General features: G+C 39.3%; 1 protein-coding gene and 1 long non-coding RNA gene across 19 annotated transcripts in view; one reads left to right on the top strand and one right to left on the bottom strand.

Moving 5' to 3' along the window:
- Window positions 1-26,152, top strand: part of PHF3 (PHD finger protein 3) — a 44,325-nt gene extending 18,173 nt beyond the window's left edge. For 17 of the 18 annotated variants that reach the window (XM_081905902.1, XM_081905906.1, XM_081905899.1 and 14 more), the window contains 13 exons: window positions 323-2,132; window positions 11,914-12,229; window positions 12,980-13,166; window positions 13,814-13,967; window positions 14,074-14,230; window positions 15,398-15,514; window positions 17,090-17,221; window positions 17,569-17,704; window positions 19,134-19,332; window positions 19,816-19,966; window positions 20,513-20,602; window positions 21,830-22,025; window positions 22,723-26,152. In XM_081905902.1, coding sequence (XP_081762028.1) covers window positions 323-2,132; window positions 11,914-12,229; window positions 12,980-13,166; window positions 13,814-13,967; window positions 14,074-14,230; window positions 15,398-15,514; window positions 17,090-17,221; window positions 17,569-17,704; window positions 19,134-19,332; window positions 19,816-19,966; window positions 20,513-20,602; window positions 21,830-22,025; window positions 22,723-24,848 — 5,771 coding nt within the window. In that variant the 3' untranslated portion in view covers window positions 24,849-26,152. The remainder of the gene's footprint in view (window positions 1-322; window positions 2,133-11,913; window positions 12,230-12,979; window positions 13,167-13,813; window positions 13,968-14,073; window positions 14,231-15,397; window positions 15,515-17,089; window positions 17,222-17,568; window positions 17,705-19,133; window positions 19,333-19,815; window positions 19,967-20,512; window positions 20,603-21,829; window positions 22,026-22,722) is intronic. The other variant, XM_081905909.1, reaches the window with a different exon arrangement.
- LOC309367422 lies at window positions 8,562-11,907 on the bottom strand. The gene is made up of 2 exons (XR_014167158.1): window positions 9,270-11,907; window positions 8,562-9,223 (listed from the first exon to the last, which is right to left on the bottom strand). It is a non-coding gene; the product is annotated as an uncharacterized lncRNA (long non-coding RNA).
- Window positions 26,153-26,842: the final 690 nt, after the last annotated feature.

Raw genomic sequence — 26,842 nt, 5'->3', positions numbered from 1 at the left:
TATTCTTTCTTCTTGTGTTTTATCACTTATAAATGCTTCAGATTTATATTTTAAGTGGAAGTACATTATTTGCCATCAACAGTCTTCCCAGATATAATGAGAAATTGTTAATGTGCTAAGATAAACTTAGGATCACAATGTTAAGTTATATGAATAAGCTTATCTTTAGTTTACGATGCAATCCTATGCGCGTCTACTTTGTAGTAAGTCCCATTGAGTTCAGTTGTGCTCATTCCAGGTAAGCAGGTACAGAATTGTTCCTTTTGTCTGTTATTTGGCAGATAGATAAAAATACTAAGCACTTCATTTGTCTTTTTAATAGAACCAGTACGAAGTCTGCGGCAGAGCACACTAGCCAAACGTTCAAATGCGTCACCATCTGTTAACCCCAAAAAATCAGCTGTGAAGTCTGGATCTGCTCAAAAGGGAGGACTGAAACAGCAGGATAAAGGGCAGACTAAATGGGAAAATAGTGGTGCCAAAGACCATCCAAGAGATACTGAGCACAGTCGTAATGAGTCCTGCCAAGAGCAAGAGGCACTGGAAGTATCATCATCACCACCACCACCACCTTCTAGCAACGCAGAATGGGTTGCGTGTTGTGCAACTTCAGATGAAGTGAAAGCAGATAGTGAACATAAAAGTCCTAATCAGGCAAACCTAGAGCAAGCAGCTAATGAAGTAGGGAATTCTTCTCACTTACCAGGGACCAGTTCCCCAACTAAAGAAACTGAAAGCGTGACAAAAGTTGTGCTGCCCTATGGTAGTGATGGAGTAGGCTTGGAAGCACCTGCCTTTACAGAAACTAATAAAATACAAAATAACAGTCTAGTTAAAAATGAAGGGAATGATACCATGGCTAATAAATTCACTTCTGAAATGCCTTTAGATGAAAAGGCAAACATTAAAACTGAGGAGCTGAATGAAACTAAAATGGATGAGGAAAGCAAGGAAACAGGGAAGGCCGATACTCCTTTTGTTACAACAGCTTATGAGAATGCAAGTGAAATTCAGGAAACCCCTTCAGTTCAGCCCAGTTTTGTAGATGGAAAGCCTGCCTGTGCCTCAAGCTTGCCAGCTCATCAGATCAGCTTGCCAGATGACAGAAAAGAGCCCTCAGATGACTCTAGGAAAGCTGAGTTGAAAGATCTTCCTTTAGGTAGCATGGAACCTGACCAGATTGATTCAAAAGTTGTCAATACCATTTCTGCCAAATCAGAAACAAATACTTTAGAAGATGGTATCGCTCAGTACATTCCAGTCCAAGCTATACATCAGGAGGCTGACAGTGTAAAAATGGGAGTGCATGAGTCACCAGGCTTGCAGGAAGATGGGCATACTGGCATTTCATCAAAATGTGTAAAAAATTTGAAGCCCAAGCACCCCAAGTCTAAACAAAATAAAACTACAGTTGCCCAGCAGAAAACAGCTTCCGTAAACCAAGAGCTACACGGCAAAACACATACTGTGTCAGCTGTTCGCAGCCAGTCTTCAGTAAGTCTGAAGCACCAAGTGGAGGAGCATGGGGATCTCCAGCATTTTCATAAGCCAGTGAAAGTTAAGAAAAAACATGCAGATAAAGATGTGAAGGCCCAGGGCTGCGAATCTGGAATGGCCTTAAAGAAGCCTCTGCAATTGTTAGGGAAAAACATTCCACGGGGCCAAATCCCACCACAGGTACGGAAGATGTCCGCAGAGAGAGCAAGTGACAAGTCTTCCAGCCATCATTCGGTTTCAAAAGAAATATCACACACAGTGTCGGGACCAGCACATCCTAAACAGGGGCAATTAGCACACCACAACCAGAAGCAGTTACTGAAACACCCCCTTCTTAAAGCCAATAATTGTGTTAAAGAAGAAGGAGGGAAAAGAGATTCCGCAGGTGTGCCTCTGGATAATTTGAAAGAGGATGAAAAAGAGAAACTGAAACTCAGAAAGTTAGAGAGGAATCTTCAGCCTCGACAGAGGAGAAGCAGCAGAAGCCTTTCAGTAGATGAGCCTCCATTGTTCATTCCAGATAATATCTCTACTATAAAACGAGAGAGCTCGGATCACCTATCTCCCACTGAGAGCAAAAGTCTCTGGGTACCTAGTAAGCAGTGTGGGTTTTGCAGAAAACCACATGGCAACAGGTGTGTGTGTGTGTGTAGGTATATGTTTTTTTTGTTCAGATGTTTTGGTAATCAGATACTTGCTTCTCGTGTCCTGGAGTCTAGCACCCAGACTATCTTTTTTAAATTAACCACAAAAGCACCCTGTCAACTTTCCAACATTATAGGCTCTTGAGCTACACTTTCTTAAGAAATTAGGGTAAACAAAATAGTGACGAGCTTTGATTACCCAGCGTAATAGTTTGAGTCTATTCATGTTTACACTGAAATAAATCTGTGTTCTGTGCCGTCTGTGGCATAGTAAGTGTGCTTCATGTCGCAACATTGCAAAATAGATATGCAGAAAAGGTTTCTCTGGAGCATTTACTGCTGCCCATCTCACAAAAGACCAGGCAATCTGCTGGTCAAATTTGAACAACTTCTGTGGGAGCTTCAGTAAAAAAAATGATAGCTCCAACTGGCTGAATAGCTAACATGCTGCATAAACATGATGCTTAATTTTTTGCTATGTGGGATAGTAACAGTGATGTTTGCTAGATGGAGGTATGTAATTTTCTCTAGGATATGCTGTTAGCTTCCTGATACTATCCACTGTGTGTTCTTTGGAAGAATGCAGTTGGCTTTTTTCTGATGTTCCAATAATTGGGTTCTGATTAATACATTTGGTTTATATTTAGTAAACAAATCTAACCAAAAGTATACAATAATAATTTTACATAGTATTTAAATATCTCAAAAAAGTTTTACCCCCTGTAGTGAAAAGTAGTTGAACTAAAATATTTAATCAGGAAATAAAATTGCTTCACTTATGTTTGATTAGGAAATCAAGCTCACTTAATGTGTTTTTAAAACGTTATATTCAAAGCTTTGCTTGAAAATGACACACTTTACAAGTACAGTGGTATCTCGGTTTACGAACTTAATCTGTTCCAGAAGTCCGTTCTTAAACCAAAACTGTTCTTAAACTGAGGTGTGCTTTCCCTAATGAGGCCTCCCGCCGCCAGTGCCCTTTTACCATTCGGATTCTGTTCTTATACCGAGGTAAAGTTCTCAAACCAAGACACTATTTCTGGTTTTGCTGAGTTTGTAAATCAAATCGTTCTTAAACCGGACTGTTCTTAAACCAAGGTACCACTGTATTGAAGTTGTAAAAATTTAAACAGGATGACTTAGTGGCTTATGCTTCCCGGACATTATTTAAAAGTTAAAAAATTGGGGAGTTGTATTTCTGATCACTAATTGTGTCACATGATAAAAACAGCACGAGCCTATTAAAAATAAGTTGGAAAACAAAAACCTTTAAAGATATTACTTTCATAGGTCCAAAGAACTCTGTATTCCCCTTACTGGTAATCATCTAAAATAATAATTAACACTTTGAAACTGCCTATTTTGCTTGGTATTATAGCTTTTTATTGTGTTACTCACACATTTTATGAAAAGAATGGCTTTTAAGAAATGGATTTATCACATCAGTGCTGGCATCTGGACACACTGATTGGCTTTGTTTGGACATCATGCAAATCATAGTATAATGTGATAAAAACCTGGTGTAGCTCTGAGGAGATTGGAAACTTAATCACTTCTGGTTCCTGTTAATCACAGTTTAGTGTGTTGTCCTAACCCTAAACTGTGATGAAGTTAACTAGTTCATTTAAACAAATATCTTCATATCCCATTTTTGAAGTTGACTAACAAGCATAATAGACCTTAATCAGTTTGTTGGTTTGGACAACATGGCAAGCGATAGAAAAGCAACAATGGAAGCAAGAGTTTCTGAACTCTTTTATGGCCATACAGGAGGAGGGGCGAGAGAGTGTGAACCTAAACCTCACTGTAGCTTGTTCTTGTTATGCTAAACTGTGGTTTAACATGATGTCAGAACAGAGCAATACTGTGCATAGAAATTTTATTTTATTTTCTTTTTTTAAAAAAAAAAGGTTTCCGTAATTTAATAGATACCTAACTGTTGGTAACAGTGGTATCTCATTCTTCTGATGAAAACGTTTACCACCTTTCTTTGTAGGTATTGTTTAAAATTGTGGAGTTGTATTCAACTAAAATAATTGCATGTGTGGAACAACTTTTCTTCCCTTGGGTGCCCACAATCTGCCCTCTGGAATGTGGAGGAAGGAGAGGAAGGAAAAGTTCTGTTGCACTTGTGGAAGACATTATGCAATTATTTAGTTGGATACAACATGTGGTTTTTAAGATATCAGTTGCCTACTGCATATTAAAATGATGGTCTTGTTGAGGTTGTTGGTACTGGTGGCAACATAATGGATTGGACCCAGACTTGTCCCTGTGTAAATTGAAGGGCTGTTTCCATTCATGCTAGGATCTGGGATGCAGTAGGGTCTTTCTCTTTACTACCCTTTACTACCCTTTACTACCTCCCATACTGTTTTGGAAGATCATCTAACCATGCACTCAATAGAATTCAAGTCGGAAAAAAGTCATTGGGTCTTCATTGCCTAAATTTTAGTAGCTTTTTATTATGCGTTATAGTGTGCTGCTGACAGAATAAATGATGCCTGACTTTAGAACAATGTAAAATTTGTCCCTGTCATTATAAGCATAATTTGATGACCTCTTCCTCCAAATAATACGGGTTCTGATAAGTAGAAATTATGGAGTATAGGAAATGAAGCTGGCATTTTCAGCATGGTGAATAAAGCTGTATCCCAGCAGCCCTAATGGGCATGCATAAATTTTGCATTCAGGAGTTTGCCTTATTCTTATTGATATTGGGTAGTGTTGCATGTGTGCAGCAGGGAATCATTAAAATAACATTTACACAGAAATATGTGTTCATTTTGGTTGTTAAAACTAATGCTGAGTTTGGTTAAACGATGTAATACATTGTATTTAAAATGAATTTAAATGTGTAGTCTGGGGATCTTCTGCTTGCTGAAAACATAAGCGTAAAGGGAAACGTATATAAAAACATACTTTTTGAAGTATGCTTACCACTGTACTTTCTGTAGTTTGGTTCTTTGTTTTACATTTGGAATAGAGTCACTTTCACTTATGGCATACTGTTTGCCACCTGATAACTAAGTTAGTTCATTAATAACTTGCTTCACATGGTAGAATAATATTTTTTTACGTTTTTGGAAAAGTGCATCTAGTGGTCCGCACTTGCAATGATACTACTACTTTCTTTTTAATCTAGTTATGTTAGGTTTCCTTTCAGGCTCAATTCTAACTTTGAAACATTACTTTTTGTACCGGGGCTCTCGGCAGTGGTTTAAAACTGTAGCGCCCTTCCCATTCTGTAAAGTGGATCCACATGATGAAACCACAGGGAGGCCGCACTGCTGGTCCACTCACCCAGCTCCACTTCTTATCTCTGCATTTGAACAAATTCCTGAAGCGGGTAGGCAGTTGCACTTGTAGAGTCTCCTTCCATTCGATTGTCAACTTGTACTTTGGGCCTTTTGATCATGTAGAAAAACCTTGACAAATATAGCTGGCTTTCCCCTTCAGACCTTTGCTCGATGCTCAGAGGTGGAAGTGGAGCGAGGCAAGCGGGCGAAATGTCCATGGCCAACCACTCTAATTGTGTGTAGCCTGTTCACTTGGATCATGTGTGAAAGGGGCTTGTTTCTCTTAGAATTACGAATATCCTACTGAGATTTATGAGTATCTTACTGAGAAATGTTTGAAGTATCTTTTCAGAAGAATGATGTGAACAGAGGTCATACTACGTCATTAAAAACTGCATAGGAATATATTGCTGCAGTACAGATGTGCACATTAAACGGTGGACTGGATCCATACTAACAAAATAATCATATGAATGTGTCCTCCAATGCATGTATGTATCATGTTTGCAGCCCAAGGGTGGAATCCAGAGCTGACCTCTCTACTGACAGAAGGCATTCATCAGAGGAATTGGGGTGGGAGGAAATTTTCAGTGATTCCTTGTCCATCTTGCTCTTCCTTAAATCTGCTTCATAGGATTTTGGGGCTACCATATTTTTGAAGGGCATGGGGCTGGGGTTGCAGGTGGAGGGGGTATTACCAAAAATCACTGCCCTCCCACAGGCTCACCTTCTCTGTCCAACACTTAAACATTTTACTTTTTTGGAGAGTAATTCTCTTTTTCCTCCTTTTGCCCCTGCTTAAGTTCTTCTTTAGAATTTGAAGATCAAATTGTCCTTGACATGAGAAAATGTTTACAGTTATGCCCTTAGTGTGGAATTTGTTGTAGAATCAGGTCTTCCATGTTTGCCAATCTACAATACCTACTTCAGTTCATCTGTGTTTGCAGTAGATTAACAATTTATCTTTATGTAGTTAGCTACATATACTTCTTAAATATTGGTACATTTGTTGTACTTTATTCCTGTAAAGTTTTAAGAATTAGCTTCCCTTCTTTGTGTCTGTAAAAACAAAGGGTGGTTTCCCCCCCTAAATGCTAGATAAGGGTGTAATTTAAAGTATGCTAAATGGCTATATATGCTAAATTGAAATAATGTATTTATTATAGCCATACCAAGAAAACTGAAAATGTTTTTCAACAGAGTAGTTACTAAAAATACAGTTGACAGTATTTGTTTCACCCTACATGAACTTGTTTCACATCGAAGAATGGAATGGAAAGGGAAGGGAAGTGAAGAATGACTTTTTGCATTTACTAACATAAATTTCTAGTTCATGAATATGCTGCTCGATTTGTTTACAAGAGCAATCTGTGCTATGTATTTTAAATAAAGTTAATTTTGAGTTGGTGTATCATTTTTAAAAACTTGTCTTCAAACCCAACAAAATTATTTTGACTGTCCACATTCCACTTGGGTGACTGCTTATTTGAAAAAGATAGTCTGGACGTTGCATTAGTATATTTTAAGAGACTCTGTATTTACAGTAACAAAACCATGGTTCAGATACATTTATTGTTTTACTCTGTTTGCAGAAGGCAGTACATTGTTGCAATCAGAACATCTGTTTTAAAAATTGGTGCTTAAGTGAACTGTGTACAACCAGTGCTTCATTTTGTTTTCTTAAATGTTTGCAGTGTGTTGGTTTTAATGTAAAGCTTATTGAAACACTTTGAATACCACCCCATTATTAATATTTTTAAATGATTTTTTCTTTCTTTCTGTTGCAGCTACACATCTGCTAATTCAGCCTTACAACATGAGTAGCGCTTGGACATCAAACTGTGAAGCTGTCTGCAGCCAGAATTTTTAGTATTAGCTACAGTTACACGCCCCTTCAAAAGCCACGGAAAAAGAAATTGTTTGGCCTTTAAAGCAGTCTTCAGCTCTTCATAAATGATACGTTCCTTTTAGACATTTGGGGGCATCTCCCTTGCTCCTTGACAAGTGAGATTCCTTATTACAGAGGTATTGAGGGGGGTGGAGTCTTGTGGCCCTGCAGATGTTGTTGGACTCTCATCCACCCTAATCTGCATGGCTAGTTGAAGTCCAGCAATCTCTGCAGGACTGCAGGTTCCCCACTCCTCTCTATTAACTTTGCTACATGCTTGTTAGCTATCCTACATCTACACAGTATTCCTAGTGACAGTACTAAAATTCAGTCTCTAATGGACAAAACCTTTAAATGAATTCAGAACAGCAAATTGGGATCTGATGTTTACTTGGAAAATGCCTGCTTTCATTTTTGTAAACTTTCATTTTTGGCTGGCATGTCTATCCCTGCCACGTTCATATTCTCTTTATCAAAGTGATGAAAAGAAAAGACAAGGAAATGCCCATTGTGTTTGGAGAGTAAATTAAATACTCTTATTTTGTATTTGTAGAACTAAATTAGAGCTTTGTAAGCTGATACAGAACATAGCTAACCAGCTAGCTTAAGCTGCCCAGAGTGGCTGGGGGGAAACCCAGCCAGATGGGCGGGGGTATAAATAATAGATTATCATTATCATTATTATCATCTGTTAACTATTCCCATGTTTGTGCTATAGGCTTGAATTTTCCTATAGCAGACCAAGCCATAAATTGGTGTATTTGTCAAATCAAATTTATGTTTATAGGTAGGATCACAATATAAATTTAACTTGCAAATAAAGTTCTAAAAGAGCTCATTAAGAGCTAGTAACAGTTGTATAAATTTGGAATGACACAAATTGTCATTATTCCAGACTGGAGTTTTTTAAAATACAAAAATGTACTGGTTCAGAATTCAACACACACACAAAAAAATGCTTACAGGTTGTATGACATTAACTGAAAAATGAGAGTTACCATATTTTTCGCTCTATAACACGCACCCGACCATAACACGCACGTAGTTTTTAGAGGAGGAAAATCCGTAGGCATGCCACCCGTAGGCATTTCCTCCATAACACGCACAGACATTTCCCCTTACTTTCTAGGAGGAAAAAAGTGAGTGTTATGGTGCAAAAAATATGGTAAATTGGAACAGAAATTACATAGCATAGAAATTACATAGAAATCACATAGAGTCAGGATGTGTCTACATAGTTTAAGCCTGTGTTCATAAAGATTTATTTCAGTTGGTGTTTAACTGAGTTTAGTCACTTGACAAAAGCGATGTACAGATCTGATAATTTGGGAGCCATCTTGATAGCCTGCTCCTTGTTTGTTGCTTCCCATCCCAGTCAATGAAAAACTGAGCAATAAGGAGTCCACCTTGGTGTTATCTTGTTTCTTTGCTTTTCTACCGTAATGCTCTTGCTGAAACAACAAATTCAGAAGCAGGCTTGCCTTTTTAAAACAATCAGAAAATATAGATTCATTTTAATTTACCTAAACATAATTGCAGCTGCTTCGTGAAAGATTGTGGCAGCCGCTGTCTTTTGTTCAGGACACTGGGAGCACTGCTGTGATTGATCAACAGTTATGTTTATGTGCTCAATAGTTGTTTTAGAACACCTTTCTCCTCTCTTGAGTGTGCTCAGCATCTGAGTGAGTGACTGCTATTGAAAGTACAATGCCCCATATTGCTGTTCTGAACACTTTCCCATATTGACCTTTTCTTTCTTAATTGGAATAGTCGCTGCTAGTATTTCAAAAGTATGAAATTAATTCTGATTCCAAACATAATGTCCATAACCCAAAATGGGCAGGTGTTCCCCATAACCCTTTCAGGCATGGGGTGAATGGAACACTTTTCTATTTCTGTATGGTCTCCCTACATTGCAAATGTATTCCTCTTTATGCACACCAGAGATGCAAGATCATAAAGCCTGAAAGAGCTTTCACTAGTCTGGGGATAGGCAGTGTGATGCCTGGCAGAGAGGGAGGGCAGGAGGACTATAACTCATCATCCCTGACAGTTGGCCTTGCTGATTAGGGTTGTAGAAGTTGTAATCACAAACATCCCAAGGGCACCATATTGGCTACTCTGTCCAGGTCTATTTGTCTGCCAGTTCCTTATCTTTTAAATATCCACGTTTCTATGAGGAGGAGCACTTTTTCTTATTTTTATTTCATTCCCTTATTGCTACATTTAGACATTCAATTTCTTATTTCTATCAGATTTTTAAATCAAAGAAATACAATTATTTTCACACTAAATCTGAACACATAGTCCTCCACATAGCTAGTTCAGCTTTCAGCAGATTGAATCTATGTAATATAACTTGTATATGGATTTATCAGACATACTTCATATTGTCATAATGGTATTTGCAATAAGTTTTGGGATCCTTAACCTGGAACATGACATTCTAGAATGTTTTGGTTGTGATGGGAAATGTCATGATTTCCCTGCCATAGAAAACAAAGCAAAATCAGTTCCTGGTCTTCAAATATGCTAGTTTTTATGGCCATCTTGGAAATTGTGATAGGCTCAAATTACCCGACACAGTTACCTGACAGAAAATTTGGTTGAAACCACTAGTGCTTATTATCAGGTAATATGTTTAGTAATAGGCTAGACTAAAAAAGCCTAGAAGATAATCTGAAATACTTCATAAGTTTTATGTATGAGCTGACAGCTGAGATTTGTTTCTTACGCCTGAATGAAGCATAAAGAAATAGTTAATGGAACACTACACCCCCACCCTCCTCTGATTGTTAGAAGCCAAATAGTCACATATGTAAGTATTGGCTGCAAACCCATACAGTAAAACACTAGTGCAAGTAACTATGAATGTGAATCTGTACTTGGAGTTATTTCACCCCTCTGAGCTTGAGCTATCTTTAGTGGTGCAAGAGGAAGTGAAGTACACTGTTCTTACTCGTTTCTTACTTGACATAGTTTAGAACAGGCTAGTCATACTTTAGGATCCCATGCTCTATATAGTATTCTGGCTATGTATTGTGTACCTCAGCAGACCCCCCCCCCAAAAAAAGACAGGATTTATCGAGTATCAGGCAGGTCTGTTGTTACTGTTATTAGAGGAATGTGAGTTAGCAGTGTAGAACAAGACAAATACTAAGGTTATTGGGCCACTTCATTAGAATGGTTGCTTTCAGTTACTTGGAGCAACACACTTGGCCGGACTCATAGCATGTAATGGCAGGCTTGTCAGGAATTGCCTTGACAAAAAGGTCGTCCATGTTTGCATCTTCCTGACAAGATCTTAACACTAGAACTTACAAATCTTTGTGAATAATTTAAATTATAAAAAAGTAAATTTGTGGGGGGAAAGTTACCCAAGCTAAGATGGAGCACTTTTAACATTGATTTTTGCTCTCTAGTAAGTACTTCAGTCTTCTTGTTATAAACATGAGGAAGGAATTTAACGTCATGTTAATTAAGGTGTTTGGGTGCAGGGGGAACGAAGGCTGCTTGTGCAGTGAGTTTTGGCTCACTCCTTATAGCTGTGCCCTCCCCCCCCCCCCCCCGTTCTGGTGGTTTCTCCAGCCCTCCAGGGCAGATTTAGGTGGTGCAGAGAAGCAATGTGAAAAGTCCTGTTTCATGAGCCGTTGAAGACTCACCATCATTTTCTGGATTCCTGTTTTTGCCAAATGCTTGAAAGATAGAAATGCATATGCACCAGAAGGCTGCCCTTAAGTTTCCCTCAACTGTTTCAACTCCACCTTGTTTTCTATATAATTTTAAGGGGAAATTCAAAATACAAGAGCTTGGATGTCCATAAAATGGTACACCCTTCTCCCTTCCTAGAAAATAGAGAAAGTAAAGATTACTGATGAGTGCAAGGGGAAGTTAAGATTATTTATTGGTTTGGGTTATCTTAAGTTTCAATATTATGAAAAATGTAAGGTGCCCGTTAGGACAAATATGTATTAGGAGATTAATTGCAAAATAGAATAGATCTATGAAAAGACCAACTTTTATTCTGTTTAGGAATGAAATTGTTTCTTGCACCTGAATTATGAACTTCTGCTTCACTAACTTTGTTAGTTTGTGGCAGTTGCAGCCATGCTTGTTTAATGGTCTAGATAAAGCTGCATTTTGAATAATGCAAGGATATAAAATGTGACGTGATGCCCAGTTGGCCAGCTTAGGTCCTCTTTTGCTAATATTTTGGTGATGTATAACAATTTGATTATATTTTTCTGTTGTGCTGCATCATTTTGTACTATGAGAGGCATATTTGGAGGGGCACATATACTTTTAAAGGTGTATAAGCAACTTTAACAGTTTCTTTTCCGGGTCTATTTGATAGCCGAAGAATTCTTTGATATCCAAACTGCTACATTTCTAAATTAGTGTGACAAGATTTTGGTGTCACCTTGGCAACTCCTACCATGTTGTAAGGCTGGAGCAGTGGATACAATCTCCAACAAGCTGAGTGGAGCCAGTGCTGCAATATACTCCCTTTAAGATGTGATGTTTTTACTGTCAAGGAAATGTAAAATTTTAAGCACATTAAGTCATGTGTTTTTTCTTGTTTCAGGTTTATGGTAGGCTGTGGCAGGTGTGATGATTGGTTTCATGGTGACTGTGTTGGCCTGAGTCTTTCTCAAGCACAGCAAATGGGAGAAGAAGACAAAGAATACGTATGTGTAAAATGTTGTGCTGCAGAAGACAAAAAACCCGACCCAGTCAATCAAAATATACCGGATGCACAAGTGAAACCGGAAACAACACAAGAAGGTAGAATGATGGAGTGTGAAAAGCCTGGAATAGCAAAACAAATCTCCATGTGTCCACAAAGTAAAACAAAGCAGGGAGAAGAGACTGTGAAGCACAAGGTCAAAATTTTTAAAAGGGTAAGAAATGCTATTGTAGTTGCTATATAATGATGATGATAATAATAATAACAACAGTAACTTTGGTAGGCTCCTGTAATTTTTTATGCGATTTATAAGACAAGGGGATACATAATCTCTTAACATGGTTTAAGGAATTTGCATATATTGACTGAATTCTGTACAATTTTTGAACAAGGCTCATTGGATATTATGTATATTGACTGGGAAATTTGCATCATTCCATCCTCATGAATGGATTATGAACAGATGCGCTCTGAACCCTGGTGAATGTGCAGAATGTCTGGTGATTATGTCCTTTAACAACTCAACTTGAATTACCCCAAACATAAAAATATATATTCTGCCTATCTGCACTCCCAGCGTAGAGAAAAATAACGAATGACAGCTCTCTGAATTCTTTGAGGAATGTATGGTGTGAATGTGAACCTCACAGAAGGTTCTCTGCTCTGGTGAGCCTTTCATGAATAGTGGTATATAAATATTTTATGAATAAATAAACTTGTGGCCTCATGTTTCAGTGCATTAGGTGTTAATATTCTGTTTTGGGACCTTTTGCTGGGCTTCAAAGGCAGAGATGCCAGAAATTTATGCTCATTTAAACGAAACTTCAGTGTGCAAAATTTCCTCTGTTTTTTAATCTACATCTAATTAACACACACACATGTAAATGTATAGGTATATACATTCATTCTGTTAGAAAGGACTGCAGTCCAAATGCTTTCTAAGATTTTTTAACACTTGTTGCAGGAATCTGGTGATGGAAAACCAGTATCAGAATGCAGAGATTCTGAAATGAAAAAAAGGCAGCAAATTCCTGTTAGGAAAACAGGACAAATGGTTGCATGTCCTCAGCGATCATCGGAAGACAAACACGAAAGAATGAATAAAGACAATCTTAATGTCTCTTGTTCAAGTGAAAGCACAACAAAAACCGGTAACTAAAAATTTTGAAGTTGCTTTTTTTAAAACAAAAACAAAATCACATTTAAAATATAATGTTAATACTGTACATGGAATGAAATATATAAGTGCTCATTTTAAATACTGCTGTGTGGGTTGCAGCTTAACCTGACAATGGAAGACTTGGACTCCTAAAATATTGCTTTCATTGCTGGAAATAAATATTGTGAAGGGGGATGGCCACTAAGGGCTCACTGGACTTGGGTGCCTATAGTGACAAGAGAAGGCAAGTTGCTTTCTCATGCAGGCTTTAGGATCCTACAAACCAGGTCTTTAATAAAGCATACAAAGCTATGGTCTACAATTTGGATTCTTTAACGTAAATTTCATTAAAGAAGGCTGACTTTTAATGGAAAGTATTTAGGATCAGTTGAGTAATTTGCTGTCTGTCCAGTAATTTCTAATAGAGATGGACTTGGTTTACAGGTTTTGTTTTTTTTAGTAAGACAGTGCCTAATATTGTTTTGTACTAATCCCAACAGGATAATCAGTTGTGTAGATCCAAAATTACGTAATTGTATGTTCTTTCAAATGTAACAACGCCTTCCCTTCAACCTTGTGAAATTTCAAATTCAAGTTATTAAAGCTATCCCATGATGTGACATTTATATTTTAATGCAGGTGTTCAGGATAAACAGGAAGTAAAGAAAAAGAAAACGGAGAAAGGAGGAGCAACCAGTAATGTACACCCAGCTCCTGCCCCTGCATCCAAACCTTCCGCTGATCAAATAAGGCAAAGTGTTCGGCAGTCTCTTAAAGAAATCCTGGAGAAAAGGTGCAGCCGACGAGCTAAGCAAATTCTTAATGTCTCAAGTGTTATTGTTTCCTGGTGGAAACCAAACCAGACCAAACCAAAAACATATGATGTGTGTATTTTTCAGGCTTGCAGACTCAACACTGAAGATTCCTGAAGAAAGAGCAGCAAAAGTTGCAACTAAGATTGAAAAAGAACTATTTTCTTTTTTCCGAGATACTGATTCCAAGTATAAGAATAAGTACAGAAGCTTGATATTCAATCTGAAAGATCCCAAAAACAATGTAGGTGATGTTATCTATGTTTGATACACATTCTGAAATATTTCCATTAGTGCTTGACTTTCTTAATGGGGTTGGTGTGAAAAAATATGACCTGCTTATGGTTCCCTTCTCTCCCCACCCCCAAAAGTGTTGGAAGTGTTGTCTTTCAGTTATTTTGGTAGCATATCCAAATTGAATAATATTTGTGACTGACGATTGGTAGAGTCTAGTCCCACTGTTGACCCATGGAATAACTCTTGTTTCAGCAGGCATCTCCGCTAATGTAATAGAGGAGTGGAGCTTATTTCCTCCCTCCCCTTACAATCCTCTGTGGTATCACTCTCTGTTAAAACCTGGTGGTTGTGGGTGGAGAAGGGGCTGCAGTGGGATTGGGAAACTTCTAAAAACATTTCTTCTTTTCTTGTGTTAGTGGAGGAATTTTGTGGGTCAAAAGCTGTTATGTGAGTGGAACAGCAGCATTGGATTCCACCTGAAAAAAACGTGGGTCAGCCCAATCTATAAGCTCACTTCTTTATAATTCCTTGCTATTGTCGTTCTCTGTTGACTTCTGTAAAACTAAAGTATTTCTGAAAGGTACTTAGATATGCCTGCTGATCAAGTCTGCCAATGAAATAAGTTGTCTGATAAATCTCCAACTTTCTGTGTGTTCTGGGAAGTTTCCATTCCTGCATTCTAATGCTTCTTGTTATGTTTAACTATACAAAATTCTACAAAGGACCCATGTATCTATTTCTGTGTTCACCTAATTTAAACTACCAGCACCTCTTCAAATCTTTTTCCTTGGTGAGAATTTCTTTTTTTCAATAACTATTGTTTGAAAAATCAGCCACTGAAAACTCACCTGAGTTTCTTTTTTTGAGATGTGTCCTTCAGGCTAGCAAAGAGATCATTAGTTGTTTTGTTTTTTTCAAAAGAAAAACACCCATTAAAACATGCTAAGGATTTTTAAAGAATCTGACTTCACTTTGTGAAATGGTGGATCCATTAAGGACATTAATGTACAACTATTTGTATCTCTGTGTAGAGAGGGCAGTTTTTAAAAATGATATACAGGTGAGACTGAAAAACCCCAATTTTCTTTTCTGGTTGAAATTGAATTAGAAGCCTGTAGATTTATTTTTATTTTTTTAATTGTTAGCTATAACTAATTACTGATTGTTTTCCCAGATACTGTTCAAAAGAGTATTGAAAGGTGAAGTAACTCCAGACCATCTCATAAGAATGAGTCCGGAAGAGCTGGCTTCCAAAGAACTAGCTGCATGGAGGAAAAGAGAAAACAGACATGTATGCTTAATCTACAGTTATTTATTTAATGGATCACCTGTTTCCTAGTGCTAATCAATACAAATTTCAAAACTTTCCACTTGTCTTCTGTGTTTCCCATTCAGCATCTGAATGGCTTTTTTCTCCAATGAGCAACCACAGTGAATTTTAGGTGGTTGATTGTGCTGTAACTGCAGTGTGAATTTATAAGGGCTTGTTGAAATCACTTACAGCTAAAATACTTTTGAAAATAGAACAACAAAAAGAAGAAGCACAAAATTCTTTGTAAAACATGAGCTTAATTGATCAAAAAATGTTGATCTGTGGGACTAGTACAAAGTGGCAAAGGGAAAATATTTTGCTGTTCCTAAATTACAAGCAGACCTGTAGATTTCCAGAATCCCTGCAGAGAATTGATGTGATAGATACATGTGTTCTCTGTTCATACAGTTATTGTACATTTTTTCCCACCTGATAGGTTCTCTCTAGACCAACTTGTGTCTGAGCCTGGGGCAGATTGCTTCCTCACCCCCAACCGTGTTGCCAAGCACATCCCTTTAATTAGTCTTAGAGAAGTGAATATTTTCCAGGGGGAAATAAAGGAATGCATTTGACAAGAATGTGTAGGGTAGGCCCTATTGCACCTCTGGCGCTATCGTAGCCTTTGCTTTCTTCCAAAGAAGTGAATACCTACAAAACTAAAATCAAAATCTTTGGTGGCAGCATGCTCCAAACCTCCCATTGATGCTGCTTAAAGCCTATTCAGTGTGGCTCTTATTATTGGTTTGGAACTTGCTTATCAGTGCATGGTTTTGAAATAGTTCATCCTTGATCCAGTGACCGGCTTTCTACCAAATATAAGAGTCATCCTTCCAGAAGTGTAGCCATTCCATTCTTGGGAGCTGAGGAAATTGGGAGATAACGGCTGAATTTAGACGGTTTGCTGTGGTTTAGCAGAGAGCAAGCCTCAGGCTTGTCAGCTTCCTTTACCTCTCTCCTTTTCTGGTATGGCTGTGAGAGCAGGGTGGGAGATTGAAAGCCTTCGCTTCTGTTTTTAGCTAACTGCATTATGCCCCAAACACATACCGACTTCAAACGGTGGCAAGAAGTTGTCCTGTTTCAATAACTCGTAATTAAGTACAATTTAGGATGCAGGCATAATGTGAAATTAATTGGAAATGGAAATGGGAGCTTCCAATTGAAGGGGAGAGGAAGGGAGAGTGCATGAGCTCAAGTCTTCTGCATGTAGTGCTCGACTATAGTTTAGCTTTACAGCCAGGCCCATGCCTCTAGCTGTGAAGCAAACATGGAATAATAGTATCCGCCATCTGTTGCTCTCTCTAGATCTTCTACCTAATATTCATTCTAAACATCCAATGAAGGAGGAGGACTCTAGTTTTTATCTCTCGGACAACTGTCTTCTCTAACTTAGGTTTCTTTTCCCATTAGCCTCATCCAGCATGTCCAGTGTTCAGGGATTATTATGGGAGTTGCAATTAAGCAACCTTCCCACCCATATTTTGGGGCTGCTTCTGGTGATGTTTTCATATGTTTTCACACTGTATATCTGTTCTGTTCTTTGTTGTTTCTTGATAGACAATTGAAATGATTGAAAAAGAGCAGAGAGAAGTCGAAAGACGACCAATCACAAAAATTACTCATAAAGGAGAAATCGAAATTGAGAGCGAGGCACCGGTAAAAGAGCAAGAAGCACCAATGGAAATTCAGGTATCATGGCAAAAATATTGTTTTTTAAATGAAATAAGTTGCTCCATATTTGTTTAAAACGAACAATGCATTGGTTCTGTTAAGATAGATAAAATGTCTGGGCTGAGACAAACCATAACCTTGGGTTTGGGTGTAACACAAGCCAAACCATGTCTTAGCCCCAAGAAGCACTGCAGCAGCAGGACTGGGGGAGGAGTGTAGCAGTTGCAATCTGGGCACCTACTCGTTTGCCTTAGCATTACCTGTGGGCTGGACCTCTGTATGTTGTGACTCTGATCATAAAGTTGTATTTTTATTCTATATAAGATAAAATTGTATTAACAAATTGTCTGTCTCTCCTTGTTTAGGAAACCCCTCCAGTTAAGATTGTGGAGAAAACGGAACAGATTGAAAAAGATAAAGAAGTGGATGAATCCGCCACTCCTGATACAACAAATCAACATAAGAACCATCTGTTTGACCTCAACTGTAAAATTTGCATAGGTAGTATTAACTTTTGCATGCTTAAAAACCAGTTGAGAAGTTTGGGCTGCAGAAGTTGAACACCTGCAGAGCTACAGGTTCCCCACAGCTCCCGTTATGGATAGCTAGCTCTTAATTTCAGTGAGAGTAGCAATGGGAGTGGCACAGTCTGATAAACTGTCCATTTATTTGCTAACAGCCCCTCATTGTATCCTTATAACAGCCCGGTGTTAGGCTGAAAGACAGTGACTCGTCCTAGGTCACTTGGTGAGTTTCCATGGCTGAGTAGGAATTTGAACCGGTCTCCCTTGTTCTAGGGACGCGGGTGGCGCTGTGGGTTAAACCACAGAGCCTAGGACTTGACGATCAGAAGGTCGGCGGTTCGAATCCCCATGACAGGGTGAGCTCCCGTTGCTCGGTCCCTGCTCCTGCCAACCTAGCAGTTTGAAAGCACTTCAAAGTGCAAGTAGATAAATAGGTACCGCTCTGGTGGAAAGGTAAATGGCGTTTCCGTGCACTGCTCTGGTTCACCAGAAGCGGCTTAGTCATGCTGGCCACGTGACACTGGCTGTACGCCAGCTCCCTCGGCCAATAAAGCGAGATGAGCGCTGCAACCCCAGAGTCGGTCATGACTGGACCTAATGGTCAGAGGTCCCTTTACCTTTACCCTTGTTCTACTCAGGCATGTTAACTAATATACCACTCGGGTACCTATGCTTTTTTTGCAGCATGCAGTGTGGTCTTGGGAATTCATCCTGCTTCTGACTGGAGACCATCAGTTCCTTTTTCTCTACCATTAGCTTTACCACATTGGTGCAGTTTGGCATAATGTGCTAAACTATGGTTAGAAGACTGCACCTCACTGAGTCTTTGTTTTGTGTGTTCCTCCAACCTCCCTATGGTCTGATGTGGCTGGAGGGCAGAGATCAGAAACTTCTGTTTTATATTAACTTCAGTTTAGTCTGAATTCTAAACTTTGGTTAATCTTAAGTGTAGCTAGTTGAATCGAGCCAAAAGTTCGTTGGAAGTTCGTTTGAGCAAATTAACTGCAATTAAGAATAACTGCAGCCTGTCTAGGTTCAAATGACACAAGAAGGACTAAATGTAAGCAAGAGCGTGTGAACTTTCCCACACAGCTGTACCAGATAGAGACAGGGCAGTGTGCAAGTCCTAGGCTTCCTGTGACTTGTTCTCATAATGCTAAACCATGGTTTAATGTTGCATCCAAATACTTTGTATTTCTTTAGGAAATCTGTGTTTTCATTAATAATTATCTGAAAATGGTTGGACAGTTGGGCAAATTAGAGAAATGTACAAAGCCTCTGGGTTTAATTCCAGTTAGCAAGATTTTGAGCATTATAGTAAGAATTGTAATTTAGTGTTAAGATTAGGTTTTTTTTCTAATCTGGTATGGTTTAAACAGCGAAGCTTTCTAACTTGCCTTTTCAAGGTCGAATGGCACCACCTAGTGATGACCTTTCTGGGAAAAATGTGAAAGTGTCTGTGGGAGTTGCCCGTAAACCATCAGACAATGAAGCTGAAAGCATAGCGGATGCACTTTCTACAACAACAAACATTTTGGCTTCAGAATTATTAGAGGAAGATACAGAATTGCCAAATCCAGCACTCGCCTCTGCTTCAGGCTCTAGGTAATAATTTTGTGGTTGCTGCCAGTCACAGAGAATTGTGGCTGCTGTCCCTAGTTAGTATTATGTGCATAAATAACTGGAAACTGCTGCACGGAACCCCACTGTACACAAACAAATGAAAGCAGCCTTCATGTGTACTTTTAAAGAAGCTTACTGACCCACCTTTGTGTATTCCAAGTACACAAAGTAGAGGCATTGAAAAACAGATGCTTGTTATAACTTTTTTTTTAAAAAAAAATGCGATTGTTTTTAAATATTGGTCTTTGCATTTTCTTTGTTACCAACTGTCTTGGTGGTCTTGCCGTTACATTTGTAGCAAAGATGGAAGAAAACAGATTGAGATTATTACTAGTCTTGCACATATTTCTCTCTGTTAATGTTGCTGCCCCAGCCAGTGTCCCCACTGCCATCCTCCCCCCACCGCCCTTGCAGTAGACTCGACTGTTTTGCATTTATTATTTTTTCCACACTTTTGTCCTACAGATCAGAAATGCCCGGCATGGTTGAAAGTGAAGCACTATTTCTGGCTCGCCTGAACTTCATTTGGAAAGGCTTTATCAACATGCCATCTGTTGCAAAGTTTGTTATCAAGGCTTACCCCATCTCTGGCTCTTTTGAAAGTTTAACGGAGGTAGTATGTATACACTCAATGTTGTGTTGTCACTTTCCTTGGAAACTTTTCCAAATTTTATTTTCATTGCGAACAACTAAAATTTGAATATGGCATTGTGAATGCATAGTATTTAAAAATACCAAGAGATGTTGTTCATTCTCTCTTATTTTAGGAAGGGTTTCGGTCATAGCACTTTGTTTAACAGATACTTCCATCCCTCATGCCCACTCTTCTTGTGGTCAACAGGTGTATCAGCGACTTAAATGAAGATCTCCAGCATGTACACTTTTTAGCTAGCTTTTTTGCTATATTGGCTTTCTATAAATTCCCATGCACTCAAAAGGCAGTAGAATTTTTACTTCCTCCCTTCACTCATCATTTGAAATAATGTGCCTTCTTTTATGAATCATGAGTGATACTGATTTTTCTCATTTAGCTGTACTTTCATAGCAGTACTTTTCTATGGCAACTTCTTTAAGATGTTTTAAAAGTATAGTAAGTATTTGAAGAGTAGCTATTTATTTTACAATGTTATAAATACTGCATAATTATTTCCCCCTCCCATAGGATTTGCCAGATAGCATCCAAATTGGTGGCAGGATATCACCCCAGACTGTTTGGGAATATGTTGAAAAAATAAAAGCCATGGGAACAAAGGTAAAATCAAATTTGTTCTGGTCCTGGAAATGTATGGTGTTAATAGTCCCCCGTCCCCACTCAGTTTAAATATTTTTTAAATGAGCAGTTTCCTGATGCTGATGCTGCTGCTACTACTACTACTATTTGGCATAAATTCACTACTGCCATTTGTGCAGGATGCAGCACAGAACATTGGCTAGATCAGTGATTCTCAAACATGGATCGCCTGCTGCTTTTGAACTACGATTCCCATCATCCCTTACCACTGGTCCTGTTAGCTAGGGGATGATGGAAGTTGTAGTCCAAAAACAGCTGGAAACCCAAGGTTGGGAAACCTTGGTCTAGATGGACCGACCATTGGTCTGATCCAACAGGCTCTTCTTATGGAAAGACTTAGTCCTTCCGAATGATAAAGCCTAACAAAACCACTCTCTGTTCGGTGATAAATGAGTAGATGTGGATGTTTAGCACATTTTCAGCATATTTTCCTATGATATGAAGACCACATGACTGGTAGTAGAAGGCACGCTGGCTACGAAGCATGGACAGTCATGCAGACATATTCATAGTCCTAAAAATATTTTGCAGATCCAATTGCGTCTCTGCAAGTAATGTTTTCATAGTGCTGGAGTGGGGAGTTGATTTTTTATTATTATTATTTTACTAAAGATATTTCAAGATTCTGTATGAGCAATTTCTGAAAGTTTTCTGCACAGAGAACTTCAGCTTAGTCTACTGATCAGATCGAATCTGATTTAATTTATCTATAAGAAGCACAGACTTCATACAGTGTATACATTTCAGGGCTGCTTTATTCAAAAGGCAGGCTGCACACCTCCAAAAATGAACCCCTGTATAAATTGGTTCAAATGGCTGAAGTTCCCTCCCTCATAAGTACTGTTGTTTTAAGATTGCTTCACACCCACAAGTGGCTTGCTGGGCTGGCCACTTGCTGAGAAATCCTTCAAAAGCTTTGCCAAAAGCTGTGGAGAGGCCTCCTCTTCTTGGCTGCAACTTGCAATAACCAAGACTGTCCTTCTTTACCTGGAACCGAAGTCTCTGCAGTGTCAAATTCTCCTTGTATGAAAAACCAACTCTTTCAGGTGCAGTAAGTACCTGAAAGTAAGATGATGATTGCTGACTTTCCTCTCTCCTCTCCTGCCCTGCCACCAAGTGCTGAATTCTGCTTTAGAGAACTAGTTGACAAATTGTAAGTTAATTTGTGCCCCCCCCCCTTCTCCATAGGAAATCTGTGTGGTTCGTTTTACCCCCGTGACAGAAGAGGATCAGATTTCATACACTTTGCTGTTTGCGTACTTCAGCAGCAGAAAGCGTTACGGTGTAGCTGCAAATAACATGAAGCAAATCAAGGATTTATATATCATCCCTTTGGGTGCCTCTGATAAAATTCCACATCAGCTGGTGCCTTTTGATGGTCCTGGTAGGTAACAAAAGTTGGCCGTTTCACATGTTAGTAATGGAGATCTTGTTTTTGACATTTATACTGTTGAGGTACATTTTGATTATCCCCCAAACTGGATAGCTTGAAGATTTTACAGTGGTACCTCTGGATGCGAACAGAATCCGTTCTGGAGCCCCGTTCGCATCCTGAAGCAAACGTAAGACGCGTTTGCGCGTGTCGCGTTTCGCAGCTTCCACGCATGCACGTGATGTCATTTTGAGTGTCTGCGCGAGCGGCAAAACCCGGAAGTAACACGCTTCGTTACTTCCAGGTCACCACAGAGCGCAACCCGAAAATATTTAAGCTGATGCGTATTCATCCCGAGGTATGACTATTTTGAGAGCGTGCATGAAGCTTGCAAATGTGGGAAGCCACCATTATTGAGAAACCTCGCATTTCAGTTTTCCCCCTCAACAAGCATGCATTAGTGCTCATGAATAAAGCAAACTTATCTTTATTTAACAGGAACTAATTATTTTAGAGTGTATAGGAATTCTACTTACAGGGAGCAGCTCTTGAGAGAGACATGGGGAAATTTGACTACTCGGACCAGCTGAGTTTTCTGAGATTGCAGAGGCATAGATAAGCTTTTTGGTAGAAATAGGTTTTTTCTTTCCTGAAGTGTATGTGTATCTTATTAATTATACCACTGTGGTTCCCTGCCTTCCAAATGCAGGTATTGAAGTGCACCGACCTAATTTGTTGCTGGGGTTGATAATTCGTCAGAAGCTGAAAAGGCAGGCCAGTTCTGCCACCAGTACGAACCCTAGTCCTGCCGAAGAGAGTCCTGAGAATTTGCCCCCAGAAAAGAAGAGTAAACTGAGCAAACCTGAAGTCCTTCATTCTGAGTCGGTGGAAAAAGAAGACGAGAACGACTTCTTCAACTCCTTCACAGCTGTATTGCACAAACAAAGGATCAAGTCGCAGCTATCGAATACCGAAGAAACAACTGTGAGTGAGCCTGCTGTGGAAAGCATCAAACTTGAACCACCAAAGCCTCTGCGGTTCCTTCCTGGAGTTTTGGTTGGATGGGAAAATCAGCAATCTGCTCTTGAGCTAGCAAGTAAGCCACTGCCAGTTGATGATATTCTTCAAAGTCTTTTGGGCACTACGGGGCAGATGTCTGAACATATCCAGCCAGCAGTCAGCCAGCTTGCTAGTGAAGATCTGCCTTTATTAGATAAAAAGGCCAGCATAAAAGAAGAACTAAGGGACATTCCTTTAGTAACTGCTGCAACTGAAGAAATGAAGGGGGAAAAGGACAGTTCAAAAGAACCAGTTGATAATTTCGCTGCAGCTGATACACCAGTAGCTGATGTCTCATGCTCGTCAGAAAATCTGACAAGCATAAGTCTTAAGGGCAAACCACCAGATGTTTCTACAGAAGCATTTTTAGCAAACCTAACTATTCTGTCACAGAACAAGGAAACCAAAGAGACTCCTGAAAGCAATCTAAGGTTGGGTGACGGTGCTAATGTTTCTCAGGAAAGGACCACAGACTTTCCCGTCTCAGTGAGCACGGGGAAAGGAATTGGGAGCAATAATGCCGGTGTAGCATCTGTTGATAGTATGACTGTGAATAGTTCACAGTTCATTAATCTTAAAAGGGATCCAAGGCAAGCAGCAGGACGAGGCCTACAGAACAATGCTTCAGAAAATGATGGGGACAGTATTAAGTATGAAGAAATGCAGAATAGTCAACAACCGGACACTTTAGAAACCGAACAGGCTAAAGTAGATAATAAGCAACTGTCAGGAAATGACCCAGCCTCAGATCGGAGCGATAGTCAAGAGTGCAAGAAGTTGTTGGTTTCAGCTGCATCTACAGCAGACAGTGTGTGCTCCTCACAGCCGGAAAATACAAATCCGTTGTGTGAAGAAGCACTGATGCAAAGCAATGAGGCAGTACATCCCATTAGAAGAGGATTATTGACACCGCCGTCATCATCTCAGTTTGAAGCAGATAATGCCAGCGGTTCTGAATTCAGTACCAAAATGCCCAGCCCTGTTGCAACTGGAAGCTTTTCACCAATCAGGACTCCGCAGCCAAATTTTCAGCACACCAAAACTTCGCCGCCTGGCTTTCAGTTTCAAGGGGCTGTTGCCCCTAATTTTCCTCCCCAAAACAATCCCGTGTTTGGCTTTCCTCCTCATCTGCGCCCTCCACTCCTCCCTCCTCCAGGCTTTGGCTTTGCTCAGAACCCTCTGATGCCTTGGCCCCCCGTTTTGCACCTGTCAGGTCAGCCCCCACATTTTGTTGGACCAGTTACACCAGTGCCACCCCTGGCTCAGAAACAGCTGAGATTCTCGGGGCCAGAACACTTTTATCAGAGTAGAGACACCCGGAGGCCAGAGAGGCGTCACAGCGATCCTTGGGGTCGGCAGGGTCCCCATGTGGAGAGGGCGTTTGGCAGGAGGAAAAGCGACCAGCACAGGCAGAGATTTTACAGTGAGACCCACCACCAGAAAAAGGGCAGGCATGAATGGGAGCCAGATTCCGAAAGAAATAGGCATAGAGATAGAAACCAGGAGAAAGAGAGAGAGAGGAAAAGCAGGGAGGAAGGGCATCGGGACAAAGAGAGGTCGTGGCTTTCACATAGCGACAAAGACTCTGAAGGCAAATCCAGAGACAGTAGGAATCTTGACAAGAAGGAAGCTCCTAAAAGTGACGAGCGTGCTCAGGAGAAGGAGAAAGAGAGAGAGAAAAGTAGGGAGAGGCACAGAGAGCGAGAGAGCGACAAGCCCCGAGATAGACATCAAAAAGACAGGGACCACAGTGACCGGGGGAAAAACAAAAGGTAAAAGTAGCGGGGAAAGGGGTCCACAGCCTATCTTCTAAAGTTTATAATGAACAGGAAATAATCTGTTTTAAATATGTCCTAAAACTCTGTAAAAATATATGCTTGGGTATCAGTTGTGCCATCAGTTCTTTCTTTTTAAAAAAATATCCAGTGTTTAATGTTTTGTAGAGACAAGTCTTGTTGGGTACCAACCAGTGTACTGCTTGCTCATTTACTTTTACATTCAGCCGCCCTAGGGGCAGAGGTTGAATTGTTCAAGTTTTTACGTTGCTTGTATAGACAGTAATTTAAGGGTTTTCCTTTGATATGCAATAAAAGGTGCATAAAGGTTCTTTGTTCGATTTGGCTTCAGTTGACATATTTGCAGCCTTTGGTGATTTGTGCTCGCTGTTTGAAGATGCTCCAGTAAATATAAAGGAGAATTTTGTATTATTCACTCTTCTTAGATTACACTGACTTAAAAAGAAAAGACTGTGACACACTCTCAGAAGCCCAAGTTTGAATGCAGTATACAGCATACTTAAATGATGTTGAAGACTTTCAAAAGACAAAATGAAGAAAGAGCAGTATTTATCATCATATTCCAACCCCTATGCATCTGAAACAGTTTTTGAGCAGAAATTAGAAGGCTGCATGGTCCAAATTTTATTGCTTTTAGGGTACACATTTTAATAAGGTTCCCCCCCACACCTTTTAGCCTTTATGCTATAATTTGTATTAATTTCCCAAGCATTTCTCTTGCTTCAAAAACTTGAATACCTAAGCTTGTACATGACATTGTGTTTTACTATCCTTTATATTGTAAAATGTAAATATTTTAAGGGATATTTTGATTCTACAAATGATAAAGCCTTCTCACAGCTGTTGTTTGATTGGTTTTAATAGATGTGAAGCAATAGGCTAAACTGATATAACAGAAAGATGTATAAATGTGGCTTGACTGGTAATTTTTAACAACCCTAGGGCTTTTAATAAATAGATCAGTAAAATTTTGTGATTTTCTGTGGAAAATTATAGTATATTGCTGTTTCTGTTGGATACCATTGCACTATTCTGTTCAACATCCTGTTTTGAAGTATTTAGTAAAATTAAGAGCATTGTGGATGAAGAACCTTCTTGAGTAAGATCGCCTTACCTATGAACATAATTTTTTTGCACTTTGGTATCAAAATAAACTTCCTTCCAATAATATGTGATTAAAGCAAATCGTTAGGCTATTTTAAAATCCTATTTAAATATAACAGCCGGTTTTCAAACCTTGCACATGGCTTTATATAGTCAAATTAAAAATGCTATACAGTACAATGCTTGATGGTAGCTTTTATTTAAAGATGTGACTATCCAGATTGTTGGCTTTTAAGAAACATTTTTTTTTAAGCACAATGTATATGTTAAATAGAAATTCAAGATCATGGTAATTCTGATGTAAATTATTGCTGAGGAAGGAGGGAACATTTGCAACTGTGTCCAGCACAGTTGTCTAAGCGAATGTAGAATGTCACCTTCTGGGACCAAGGTATCGCCCTCAATCCCACAACTGAGCTTTGTTTGTTTCCCCAGCACTTGTGAACACACTCTGGTCAGCAGGACTTCTCAGCTAGTTTGTCTTCCAAGACCAGCTGGGAATCCTGCTGTCTTTCTATCCCCCCACCCAACAGAAAGTAGAAAAGAAGCTTATTCAACATAGGAGCAGATCGTCTTAGACTTAACATAACCATTAATGAAGGCTGTGAGTGGAAGAAGCACAGATAGGTTTATTAATGAATATTCCAAGCGTCCTGATTTTGAATAGTTGTCAGGGTGGGGATTGTTCAGAATTTGTATGGTGAGAATTTGACTTCCTTGAGCAATCTGCAAAGGGGAACCAGTCATGTTTATTGTGTAGCCCTGCATTCATGCTCTCGTGTCTCAAGTAGAGTTTGTGTTTGTACAAATGGAGCAGATTTCTCTTTTTTGTTTCCTCTTATGCCTGTGTTTCACAGCAGTGACCTGACC

This window comes from Podarcis melisellensis (assembly GCF_964234715.1).
Source record: "Podarcis melisellensis genome assembly, chromosome: 3".
NCBI lineage: Eukaryota > Metazoa > Chordata > Lepidosauria > Squamata > Lacertidae > Podarcis > Podarcis melisellensis.
Note: the sequence above shows the minus strand (reverse complement) of the source record. Positions and strands in the feature narration are given on the sequence as shown.